At 46.9% G+C, this 11,290-nt stretch overlaps 5 protein-coding genes across 5 annotated transcripts; 1 reads left to right on the forward strand and 4 right to left on the reverse strand.

The window, feature by feature from the left end:
* Positions 1 to 645: 645 nt before the first annotated feature.
* Positions 646 to 2,285, reverse strand: K441DRAFT_661589 (uncharacterized protein). The gene is made up of 5 exons (XM_067648894.1): positions 2,189 to 2,285; positions 2,020 to 2,092; positions 1,835 to 1,917; positions 1,141 to 1,747; positions 646 to 1,044 (listed from the first exon to the last, which is right to left on the reverse strand). Exons 1-5 carry the CDS (start codon positions 2,221 to 2,223, stop codon positions 883 to 885), a joined length of 960 nt encoding a protein of 319 aa, XP_067502788.1. The 5' UTR covers positions 2,224 to 2,285; the 3' UTR covers positions 646 to 882.
* Positions 2,286 to 2,723: 438 nt separating this feature from the next.
* K441DRAFT_142509 (uncharacterized protein) lies at positions 2,724 to 3,259 on the forward strand. Its single transcript, XM_067640136.1, has one exon. The coding sequence runs from the start codon at positions 2,841 to 2,843 to the stop codon at positions 3,177 to 3,179; it is 339 nt and encodes a 112-aa protein (XP_067502789.1). The 5' UTR covers positions 2,724 to 2,840; the 3' UTR covers positions 3,180 to 3,259.
* Positions 3,260 to 3,613: 354 nt separating this feature from the next.
* K441DRAFT_142547 (uncharacterized protein) lies at positions 3,614 to 4,966 on the reverse strand. Its single transcript, XM_067640139.1, has 6 exons — positions 4,775 to 4,966; positions 4,585 to 4,719; positions 4,397 to 4,523; positions 4,150 to 4,313; positions 3,852 to 4,085; positions 3,614 to 3,799 (listed from the first exon to the last, which is right to left on the reverse strand). Exons 2-6 carry the CDS (start codon positions 4,634 to 4,636, stop codon positions 3,660 to 3,662), a joined length of 717 nt encoding a protein of 238 aa, XP_067502790.1. The 5' UTR covers positions 4,637 to 4,719; positions 4,775 to 4,966; the 3' UTR covers positions 3,614 to 3,659.
* A 1,293-nt stretch (positions 4,967 to 6,259) lies between these two features.
* On the reverse strand, positions 6,260 to 7,501 carry K441DRAFT_142513 (uncharacterized protein). Its single transcript, XM_067640137.1, has 2 exons — positions 6,963 to 7,501; positions 6,260 to 6,904 (listed from the first exon to the last, which is right to left on the reverse strand). Exons 1-2 carry the CDS (start codon positions 7,418 to 7,420, stop codon positions 6,337 to 6,339), a joined length of 1,026 nt encoding a protein of 341 aa, XP_067502791.1. The 5' UTR covers positions 7,421 to 7,501; the 3' UTR covers positions 6,260 to 6,336.
* On the reverse strand, positions 7,500 to 8,022 carry K441DRAFT_142534 (uncharacterized protein). The gene is made up of 2 exons (XM_067640138.1): positions 7,811 to 8,022; positions 7,500 to 7,755 (listed from the first exon to the last, which is right to left on the reverse strand). Exons 1-2 carry the CDS (start codon positions 7,925 to 7,927, stop codon positions 7,579 to 7,581), a joined length of 294 nt encoding a protein of 97 aa, XP_067502792.1. The 5' UTR covers positions 7,928 to 8,022; the 3' UTR covers positions 7,500 to 7,578.
* Between the last annotated feature and the right edge of the window lie 3,268 nt (positions 8,023 to 11,290).

The following is an 11,290-nucleotide window of genomic DNA, read 5'->3' on the forward strand; positions in this document are numbered from 1 at the left end:
TTCCACGTGGCTCTCCAAAGGTTCCACTAGTTGTGAAAAGCATGCATAAACCACGTGGTCCTTTAGTCTAACAGCCCCCCAAATCAACTCTCCCAAGCAAGCATAGTAGCATTTCACACCGCCATTGCAACGTACCGTTTTCCAGCCCACCGCAAAGCAGATCGCGAAAGACCACTCATGCATATACGAAGCCGGGTGGAACGAGTGGGGTGGTTGATGATCACATTCGATCAGATAAGCACCGCCCAGCAGCCAAAAAAAGAAAAGTGCGGGGTAGCGCAGCTCTCACGATTCACCGATCAAAGCGCGCAATTTGCGTTCACGAGCCAATCGGGATGGAAATAAGGAGATCTGGTTGCCCCAAAACACTACTGAACATGATGACTTGAGAAAAACTCCTCCCGTTTCCCAAAACCCCCAAAAAAACGGGCGAACAAAAACTACGGGGTTGCGTGGGACCACAGGAACAAAACATGTACCGGTAACAGCGACGGTTGGAGTAAGCCGAAACGAGAGGAAAAACTATGCCAAGGAAGCCGCCAATGTGATTTCGAACCCGTTGCCTAGGAAACTCCGGGGAGTTCTATTACCTGCTGCTGCTCCCGCTGCAGAAAATTATCGCACAACCCGGGTTTCTTCAGTGACTTTCAACATGAATCTTGAATCCGTACAACATATCCGCACAGCTCTCTCCCAACTCAAGCGCCTTCGCGGCTCTTGCGGTAGTTAGCCTACAAACACGAGTCAAGGTTAGCACGAACCGCGTAGAGAAAAGTAACGCTGAAGCATCAAGCAAATCGAGATCGGATTAAAACGAGGTAAGGAAGCGAAGGTGACAATTTCTAGGCGGCTTTTTGGTGTTTTTTATTTCTGTAGAGAACGCTAGAAATCAGACGACTCGTGGCGACGCACCTCCTGCTCGACCTGCAGCTGGTCGACGATGGGGGCCAGTTCCGACAGGATCTCGTAGGCTTTTTTGTGGTACTCGAGCTGCGCGGCGATCAGGTCCGCGAGGTTGCGGAGGGGCTCGGGGGTGTCGAGGACCTGTAAACCCCGGAAAATCGGGCTAGTCAGCTTTCATTCTTTTCTCGTGATTCTAGTGGACTCTGTTGTGTGCTGTGTGAGGGGGGCAGGACGCACGTTCTTCATTACGCTCACGGCCTCCTCCGTCTGCCCGACAAACTCGTCCTCAGCCTGCTCCACCATTGCCCGCGCATCCTCACTCATGGCCTCATCATCCAGCCCATCCTTCCTCCCAGCCTGCTGTCCGGGCAGCGTGAAAGCGGGCCCGCCCTTCGCCTTAGCCTTCGTCGCGTCCAAGCTCAGCCGCGCATTCTCGACGGCCTTGCGCGCGCGCTGTGCAAACATCAAATTCGTGTTCAGCGTGGTGCTCCAGCCGGCCAGGAAGCGGCTCTGGATCTGCGCGTCCTGGGCCAGGCGCGCCTCGCCGACCTTCTCGCTCGCAATGGCGTACTTCTCCAGCGCCGTCGTCAGCGGGTCCTCGCCCGCGCCCGCGTGGTCCGCCGACAGGATGTGTGAGCTGTTCAGCGCCGCCCGCGCGATGGCGTGGCTGAACGTCTTGGGTTGCGGCTTCGCGGCCGGGGGCGCCGTGAGCGCCGCCTGGGCTTCTGCGGGCGAGGTCGCGGACGACAGCAGGTGCACTTTCTCCGACACGGTGCGCCCGAGGTCGTTGAAGGATTCCCGGATGTTGGTTGGGTAGTCGTAGGCTTCGTGCGTATATTGGGATCTGCATGATTCGGGCGGTGTCAGTGGGAGGAGGGTAGGAAGGAGGGGGTGGGATAGGAGAAACGGGGGGAACGGGGGCTGGCCTTACGTCACTTGGAGCATCTTCGTGTGGACCTGCTTAAGGGCATCGACACGCTTCTCGAGCTCGATATAGTCCGGTGGGAGCTGGGTCTGCGGTAGTTGTGTGTCAATGTTGTGATCTGGCTGAAGTACGAGGCGCAGTCGAAGCTGCTGCGTTGGAGAGAAAGTGAGGCATCGGAGAGCTTATCGTACCTTGTCATCAGCTTGTCCGAGCTGCTCCTTGACATATTGCTGGGTCCGAGCAGCAAAAGGCGTGAAGGAAGCACTATGATAGCCATCATGTCAGTATTGTAGCAAGCTTGGAAGGAGTTGGGAGGCAGCAGCAGAATGTCATTACAGGGAGGCTAGGGGACTGTCATACGAGATGTTCTTCCCGAATGCTTGGAACTTGTCCATCTTGATATGTATGCGTACGGTGATAGAGGGTGGGAAAGAGGGCTGTCTGTAGTGTTGTTCAGCTGATGGATTTGAGGGTAAGCTTTCATGTGTCAAGCCTTTTGGGGGAGGTATAAGGCACCCCTTTGTGGACTAGCTCATGCTGCGCCCTCAACCTCGTTGGCGGAGCATCATTCAGCATCAGGGCCAACTATTCAACACTACCACAACATCTCCATTCCTGTTACTCTAATCATCCAAAATTGTAGGGAATGGTAACACGGTAAAATTTAGTTATACATGGAGTCGTCACGACAGTAAACTACATGCTCGAGAAGATAATCATCACGCATCCACAACAGAAACGGAAAGTGATATACTTTCCTAAAGGAGATTTGCGAAATACTACGCCCACATTCATATTTAAGCGCCAGGCCAAAAGATAATTGAGGCTCATAAAGCTTTCCGAGCAGAATACACCTGCGCGCATAAATATCAAGCCCCATACAGAGTAACCGATGCCCAAACAAGGAGTCCAGTGACCTTCCCTGCAGGCGTTTTCGGGTTTGTGACACAAACGCAAGATTGCAATCAAGACAAAACGGGCATTAGCACGGTAAGTCCAAAACCAAGACGTGATGCCCTCCCTAATGCGATTTAAATTCAATTCTATCTCCACAGTATTCTCAATGTCAATATTTATTGCGTTGTTCTTTAAAACCAGACCCACACCCTACATATCACAACTCCGCCGTAGAAGATCACACCTGTCGGTGAGCTCAAGCTATCGATGGGAGGATCAATCTAGCCCGGATGACCGCGCTATCCCAGACTTGCCCCACACGATACGATGCCGATACCATCACTCACGCTTGCGAGTGGGAATGGGAATGGGCCCGTCGAGGCTTCCGATCCCTAACCGGGGACTCATAGTCCATCTTCCTTGGTACTGCTTCCACACGTTCGAACGATTCTGATCTTGCAAGCACGCCATAGGCTAACGTGTCATAAAGTCGCATTGCCTCTGAGAATTGATTTAGCACGTTCTATTATTCATGGAGCGAATCATACCTTTCTCGCTCCTACAGAACAACTGGAAGTCACCCTTCCATTTAAGATCCCTCCCTGATCTTCTTGCATGCCCATCATCCAACGGAAAGATCTCCGCCTTAGAAAGAGATACGACGTTCGATTCCCATCCATAGCGGGTGTCCTCGGAGTCTGATGTGAAATGTAAGTTGAAATCAAGCCAGCAATAATGACACCAATGCTACTCACGAGTATAAATCATGACCTCCAGACCGCGGCTCTCAGACTTGGAGCTTTTCGACCTCATCGGCACCCACAGGCGCATAGATCTTCTTGATCTACAGTCCCCAAGTTCAACCACCACATCGTACATTGTCGTCGCTGGCTGTGACTTGGAAGAAGTATGCATGCCCAATTTCCTCGTCGGCTCAAATTTTAGCTGTTTTAGTATGCTTCCGATTTGGGATCAGTATAACCCTTTCGCCAGAAAAATTGGATAGGAGATGTGCCGCATACCATTGGAGCTGGATCTTCCTTCCCTCGCATATGCCGCGCACGGTCATGGCATCTACCTTAAAATTAAGAAAACCTCTTGCATCATATAGGCAATGATCACGTACCGTTAGCAGTGATGAATTGAATCTCCAGTTCGCTTTTAAGTGGTGTATAGGAATTGGAAGTCACATCTGAGAGTTGACGTCTCGCTTTCGGCCGCAATAAGACGAGCTCCGTACTTGGTTCAGAAGAAGAAACGGCTCCTGGAGTAGAATACGTGTCGGAGATCCTCATTGCGAATGATGTCTCGATTTCCGGAGAAGGAATGGTGTAGTATGGTCCAGAATCATATTTGTTAACTAAAGTGTCATGTGAGCCGTGAGCCACTCATGTTTTCGCCCTGCCATGAGACTGGATACTCACTTGCGAAGATGAAAGCCTCGGTCATGTTCGAGCTCTCCCACACCATGCCACTTGTCGGGCGGCCGAAGTCTCCTTGTGTGACCTCGCCGATAATTATAAGAAACCTCCGTCCGCCGATAGATTGAGATGGCTTCAATTGCTCATCCGCACAGGCTTGCACTTCTCTGATGTGTGAACTTAGGTCAGCTACCTCAAGACTTAATCCGAGGCCACAAAGGAAATTGATTTATTGAGAAACACTACTAACCCTTCCCAAAGCTTAACTTGCTTACGGTAAATTCTACGGTATTCACTTGATTTTGGCATTCGTTCGATATACCCGAGCTGTTTATGCGCTTTGGCAATGAATAAACTGCGTTGAAAGCTTTCGAGAACTTTGCTAAATGTGAGTCTTTACAACACTTGAATCTTTACAAGAAAATCGGATCGACGAACCAAGAGGATCAGAGAAATCAAGCGTTGTCTCCATTGTTGTTGAATGTCCCATTACCTCATTATTCACACCTGGTGGCAAGAATATGCGCACGGAGGCCAGCGAGCTAGAGCGGCGCTGAAATATAACTCTCGGGTCTATATGCACCATTTGTAAGACGTTGTGTTGATGATAGATATGAAAATTACATACGTATTTCAAACCAGAGCTCAAAGCACGATGTCGTGTTAACAATATGCAGAGTAAACTTCGGTTCAGATGCACTCCAGTGAGTATGAAGAGAAACGGCTAATGGCGTGATTCCTAAAGCTTCCGTGTCATCTGGCGGCTTTGGCTTTGGGCTGTAATATGCATTCAGCTCATCATTTGGTACTCGTTTAGTCTCAACAGCAAGCTCAGATGTCTTTTCCTTTCTCTGGACTTTCTGTTTTCCCCCTTCGAGCCCGAGGAAAGACCAGAAATCTGACCAGACTGATTTCTTAACCAGTGCCTCGTCCACGCGGTCAATGTTTTTCGGAGTCTCAATCTCCCGCCAGTGGTCAGGTCTAGGACTCGCAATAGATTTAACGAAAGGTGCACCGATCTTGCCATTATCGAAGGGGGATCGTGCGAGCCTATGATTATTAGCGGCGGGGCTCTCTAGCCATCGATTCCCTTAGTCTACCTTATGGTTTTTGGACCATTGAAAGACTCAATTGCCCATTGTATCCCAGGACTCTGAAGGTACAGTAAGCGCCTTGTAACGCCATCTAATTGCCTGCGGAGGTTGTCTCGGGCTTTTTATATCACCTTGTTAGTTACAGAGACGAGCAGGAGAGGGAAATAACCTTTAAGCGCTCAAGCTCACCTGCCTGGTCTGGACATTCTACAGCAAGGGCAACCGTCTCTATACGGTCCTTATTACGCAATACATTATGGATCTCTAGAGTTGTATTGTTCATGTTCTCTGCGGAGGAGTCTACAGTCACTGTTGTCGAGACAATTAGCAAATCTGCCAACAGTCAGGGCTCGGAGAACCTGCATATCGACTTACCGTAAAATTGATGAAGCAATTGTAAATGCTTCGATTTATTGCACATGCAAGCAAATATTGCTGGCATTTCGGGAACATGTTCGTGATCTTTAGGCAGGCAGATGCAGGTACACGGACACAGTGATTCCCATTGGCCAAGAAGCTCACTCGAAGTGGGCTTGATATATGATTGACTCGTCCTAGAGCTAGTTAGAGAACATCTGGAACATTCAAAGAGAGTATACTTACACAGCAGACTCTAAAATCCTCGAAGCGTAGAAGCCAATGGCATGCTCATTGGCAATGGTGCTTGAATCCTTTTCGCGCTCCCAGATCTTGCCCAGATTTTGCCGTAGTTGTGATGCGATGGTCTGCAGGGGTTCTCGCTGCAATATTTGCTCCGCATTGCGGATCTCATTGTGCAAGGCCTTTAAATCATCCAAATAGAAAAGATTAGTTGAACGGAAATAAAATGCCTGCTGAAGAGAAATGATTTGCGTACAGCAATTAGATTTTCGTACTGCTCCAGCTCCTGATACGTCTGCCCTGCATCCTGTAACAAAGGCTTTTGGGGATGCTGGTCAATAGTAAGAACTACCCAGTAGACCTTCACAAAGCTGGCGTAAATTTCCATCGGAGATCCTGACGGCTTCCCCGCACTTCCAAATGACATTTTGAAACGGGCCTAGATCATAGTCAAAGAATGCACTGGAATTCTTGTACGAACGGACCATATAGATATTCATACCAGTGACAGGTACCAAGCTCCTGCAGTTAGCCAACTCGAAATACTTATCGTACTCCATTTCATTTGTGTCTCGGATATCGACATGAGGTGACATACGACATTATACAATGCCTTGTCACAAGTCCCGTCTTTGTATCTGTTGGAAGCGCGGATCTTGTTATCCCACGGATGAACATCTGCGGTTACCTTTGCCATGCGCCACAGAAATTCCGCTGTTGTCACACGCAGAGAGCTAGGCTCATTTTGTGGAACTATCTCCCATTGATGTGCTGCAGTGCACCGAAACCGGTCACTTGAAGCAAATGCCTGATTACTTGAATTCGGCTCTTCATCATACGGCGGAGGATCATCAGTACCGATATCAACGGCATTATCATTAAAACTGGCAGATCCCGCAGAGCTAAACATTCCGTCCAAGGAGTCACGGTTGCCCTGTGCCATTCCCCTAAGCAGGTCATAAATACGCTGCATACCTGCATCAAGGTGGTCCATCTTTTGGCGTATGTAGGCGGTATCGTCTGCAACTCGGGAGAGCACCGATTGTAGATTTCCCAATGTTTTGCTCGAGGGTATTGTAAGTACGAGAATTTTGCGAATGGATCAGACCGAGGTTATCCTACCTTTGGATTGCTACTGTGATTTTTGTGACCATTTCGATGTCATTTTTGATCGCTTGAATTAGATCACCCACCCTGCCGTTCTCTAGGGTCCAGGAGTAGCCCTTGTATAACCTGCGAAATGTATCTTTCCACGTTTTCTGGCCGTCAGGTAAGCAAGTAGAGTGTGTATCCATAATCTCCGTAAGGGTCACCAGGTTTGCCGCGCATCCTTCCAGGAATTTTCCAATTTTCTGCGCTTCGTCAGAAGCCTCAACGCTGATTATAGAATCTTTCGCAGCAACTTGCTCAAGCAATAATTCCAGATGGATGGAAAGAGCCTCGACTTGTCGCCCAACCTCCATCACCTCTGCGGGAGCTGCTAGGATCTGCTGCCATTTCTTATAGATTGCTAGTAGATAATCCCGACGGTTCTCAATGAGGTGTGTAAGAATTATCTTTCCGATGGCTGCCACTTCCATAGCTGTTGAAACTAGACCGCATGCATCGGGAAGCGAGAAGCGAACACGACGCGGAACACGTAACAAGAACGAACGGTAAGTTGGACTACCCCCAACCCAGAGCTTTCGAAGAGATGGAGCGTATGCTTGATTAATGAAAATGATAGAATAAGAGTAAATTAGTCAATATCTTTGGTGGAATATAGCTGAAAGGTAGTTGGAGTGCCGAGCAGCAAGCTGGAACCCGTAGAGCAGGCCCACTCGTTCGAAACAGCACACGAAAAATATCTTAGCGTAGGGACACACCATTGGCCCAACATCATGCATGTCTGCTGCTGCGCACGTGTTTGTTTGGCCTTGGTTCATAGCTTCAGTACAATCCCGCCCCTTGAGTTATTAGGCTGTTGTTACCATAGTGAGAGAGGTTGGAGCTGGTAGTGGTGATTCAAATATTCGATTTGTTTGATCGCAAGTAGGAAGAGGTATAATTGAAAACATCCATACGCAGAGCTGGCAGAGCAAGTCCATCAAGGATGCTTGCTAACAAGCACCATATTTAGCCTTCTCCAGTATCATTTACAATCCTATCTTCATTGAAATGGCGAAGTCGCCGAACTCGCTCGGACACGCGGCTGGGACCGGAAACGGATCAATCGCAACGGAGCGAGTGTAGCCTCCGGAAACTCCTTTTTCAATTGGAAACCAACTGAGGTTCACATTCACCAGCACGAGTCGAGTACAGCTGGCAAGCTAGTCTTAGTAGGGGCAGGTTTGGCCATCGGCGTAGTTACCACTTGGGCCACGAGTAAATTATTTAATTCCACGGCGGAGACTTCCAGGGTGAGTGACCGTTGGCGGGAAGGGGTCATGCGAGAGGTCGAGGAGCATGGTTCCCAGGAAGTGCTCAAGGAATCTGCGGCCATGTCGGCTGAAACACAAATCGAATCGTTAAGCGCAAGGCCCCGACAATTGACATGAGCAGTGGATAAGACACTCGGGTTTAAGACAATATGAAACTGTTCAGCTATAGTTCCCTCTATGGTGCGAAATGACATGATTCGGCCTGGGATGAAGATAGGGAAAAAGACGTGTTCGGGCGTGATTGACCATTATGATAGTTACACAAAGCATCGCTATCTTTCAAAATCAGTGGAGAATAAACTTATCTCATGAATCAGACGCTCCGCAAAAGATTTGTTCCGTGACAAGGGATAGCGCATAGACCCTACTTCTGGACCAGTTAGAACAGCGCACTAATTCCAGCCCCCTGCGCACCCCTGTCACCTAACAAAATCCTCTGCGGAGCGTCTGAGAGCTTATGGGCGTCGCTTTGGTGAGATTTGAATGTTTTGAAAATTAAATCTTGCGTGTTTCTATGAGCGACGTCCTTACTATAAGAGTTATTATATATTTTATTAATGCAATAGATTCTTTAGGTAATTATATCTATATATTTATAAATTATAACCCCCTACTAAGAATAATAGGGGGCGAGATATATCGTCGCAGAATGTAAGTTAGACTTTAAATTTGAATGTTTTGTAGATTTTAACTAAAACCAACTAACTACCTATGTCTAACTTCTTGTAAAATAGAGCTATGATATTGCTATAATATAGAGACGATAGAGAAGATAAAGAGCTTTTACCTCATAGTATTTTAGAGATAATTAGACCTAGAGAAGTATATAAGTTTTGGTAGTAAGGCAAAATTGTAACAAAACTAGACTAAAACTGACTAACTACCTATATCTAACTTCTTGTAGAATAGAGCTATAATATTGCCATAATATAGAGGCGATAGAGAAGAAAAGGAGCTTTTAGCTTGTATTATTTTAGAGATAATTAGACATAGAGAAGTATGTAAGGCATAGTAGTGAGGCAAAATTGCGACAAGAAAATGCGACCGACAAGAAAATGCGACCAATAAAATGCGACTAACGCAACCAACTATAATATAGCTACGATGTTGTTATTTAATGCAATAGATAGAGAAATTAAAGAGCTCCTACCTTATAGTATTTTTATAATAACTAGACGTTATAAAAGGGTTAAGATATGTATTGTGGTGGAAGAGTTATCGCCTAATAAAAAACATTGGGTTCTTATATAAAGGGCGCCCATAAGCTCTTAGACCCTTGGGGAGAAATTCCTCTTGGTGCGATCTGATTGGTCCAGGAGTCTATAGGACTAGGGTAAGGTCCACAAGCGTAGCGCTAGTCCTTCCACGTCGTAGCGCAATTTCTCCCCGGGGGTCTGATTTATGAGATAAGAATAAACTAGGGTTTAGCTCCTTCTCACGTGACAGTTTTTCATTCCCTCGCCAACGCTAAAATTGCAGTGAAATTCTTAATGAGGGAATTGACCGTGAAACCTTCGTAAGAAGGCACCGAAATTTTGTTAGCAGCATGTGGGGGATTTGGCCTAACGTTTTAGGCAACGTTCGGTTGCAAAAGCGTCAGATTGAATCTGAACTGAAAGTCCGGCAGAAAGAACGCGTTCCTTCCCAATTTGACACGCGTCTGTGGCTCTACGGGTTGCACGGACGTGTGCAATCTGAAGCCTTCAGATTTAAACTGACGCCAAGACCTCAGTTCAGATTCTATATACGGTAAAGTGCGCCAAGTTTTAGCGTGTTTTTTTGGCGGTGAGAGGAACATCAAAACTTTTGTGGCTGAGTTTTTGATTCTGAGGGATGCAACCGAACGATCGCGTCAGATTCAGATTTGACCTCCTCCAGATTGATTCTGGAGTTGCAACCGAACATTCCCTTAGGGGTCGTTCGGTTGCAATATGGAGGCCTCATATTCCATTTCATTCGGAGTGATTTTGTCTGCACAGCCTCAAAAATTTGATGTTCCTCTCACCGCTCGCAAAACGCCAGAATAGCACGCTAAAATATTGGCAACTTTACCGTATACAGCTATTGAAATGGAGCTCTTGGCGTCATTTCAATATGGAGCTCAAAGCTCCCGTTACAGATTCCAGTTCAATATGGAGGCTTCATATTTGCACACGTCCGTGCAACCCGTAGAGCCACAGACGCGTGTCAAATCGGGAAGGAACGCGTCCTTTCTGCCGGACTTTCAGTTCATATTCAATCTGACGGTTTTGCAACCGAACACACCCTTTAGCCACCCAGTCGAGCCAGCCACCCCAAAACACATCAAAATCTAACCTTTTATAACTCCACCCTTACGAAAGATATTTAAATAAAAATTTAAATATAGCTACATATATAGAGGTATTCTATTTATAATGTTTTTTAAAAAGGTATTATATATTTAAGCTAATAAATACTTAATAAAAGCCTATATGACCTAAAAGGGACCGAATTAGGTAATAAATAGAAATAATGATGTAATACTCTTTTAAAAATATTATAAATAGAATACCTTTATATATAAGCAGCTATATTTAATAGGGTGGAGTTGTAAAAGGCTAAAGTTGGTAGATTTTGGTGTGTTTTGGGGTGGCTCGACTGGGTGGCTAAAACGTTATCCCTTGCACCGATGGGTGCCAATAGATTGTGGCCTGCGCACGGTCAAGAACATCAAAGGTCCTTGCTAACCCGACCAAATATTCCCGTTATTGCTGGCAGCAGCGTGCAACTCGTCAATTAATCATTAGCTAGCTAAGGCGGCTTCAACGAGGGTGTGGCCTGAGCGGGTCGACTTCCTCCCTGCTAACGTCATTATAATATCCATCAGAATTTGATGAACTGGATCTGAGGATAAAGAATGAATGAATCTATCAAATCTATCTACGACGAATATAGGCCTTTATATAGGCCTATACCTACGGAGTCATAAGTGGTTGCTTACGGACGTCGTCCAAAAAGGAACCAAAGGGAATCTGCTTATGTAAGCAGGCAACGAACGTGGAGGACTCC

Source organism: Cenococcum geophilum (genome assembly GCF_001692895.1).
Source record: "Cenococcum geophilum 1.58 unplaced genomic scaffold K441scaffold_27, whole genome shotgun sequence".
NCBI lineage: Eukaryota > Fungi > Ascomycota > Dothideomycetes > Gloniales > Gloniaceae > Cenococcum > Cenococcum geophilum.

What these genes read in the sequence shown, in the direction of transcription:
- K441DRAFT_142513 (XM_067640137.1), bottom strand. Translation starts at nt 7,420, where the DNA reads ATGGAAGTGGCAGCCATCGGAAAGATAATTCTTACACACCTCATTGAG. An exon ending in ATCACAGTAGCAATCCAAAG is followed by an intron (nt 6,905 to 6,962) that starts GTAGGATAACCT and finishes AATACCCTCGAG; the next exon opens with CAAAACATTGGGAAATCTAC.
- K441DRAFT_142547 (XM_067640139.1), bottom strand. Translation starts at nt 4,636, where the DNA reads ATGGGACATTCAACAACAATGGAGACAACGCTTGATTTCTCTGATCCT. An exon ending in TGATTTCTCTGATCCTCTTG is followed by an intron (nt 4,524 to 4,584) that starts GTTCGTCGATCC and finishes CATTTAGCAAAG; the next exon opens with TTCTCGAAAGCTTTCAACGC. An exon ending in TCAATTCATCACTGCTAACG is followed by an intron (nt 3,800 to 3,851) that starts GTACGTGATCAT and finishes ATTTTAAGGTAG; the next exon opens with ATGCCATGACCGTGCGCGGC.
- K441DRAFT_142509 (XM_067640136.1), top strand. Translation starts at nt 2,841, where the DNA reads ATGCCCTCCCTAATGCGATTTAAATTCAATTCTATCTCCACAGTATTC.
- K441DRAFT_661589 (XM_067648894.1), bottom strand. Translation starts at nt 2,223, where the DNA reads ATGGACAAGTTCCAAGCATTCGGGAAGAACATCTC. An exon ending in ACGAAGATGCTCCAAGTGAC is followed by an intron (nt 1,748 to 1,834) that starts GTAAGGCCAGCC and finishes CGAATCATGCAG; the next exon opens with ATCCCAATATACGCACGAAG. An exon ending in CCGTGAGCGTAATGAAGAAC is followed by an intron (nt 1,045 to 1,140) that starts GTGCGTCCTGCC and finishes CGGGGTTTACAG; the next exon opens with GTCCTCGACACCCCCGAGCC.
- K441DRAFT_142534 (XM_067640138.1), bottom strand. Translation starts at nt 7,927, where the DNA reads ATGGACTTGCTCTGCCAGCTCTGCGTATGGATGTTTTCAATTATACCT. An exon ending in CTCCAACCTCTCTCACTATG is followed by an intron (nt 7,756 to 7,810) that starts GTAACAACAGCC and finishes CTATGAACCAAG; the next exon opens with GCCAAACAAACACGTGCGCA.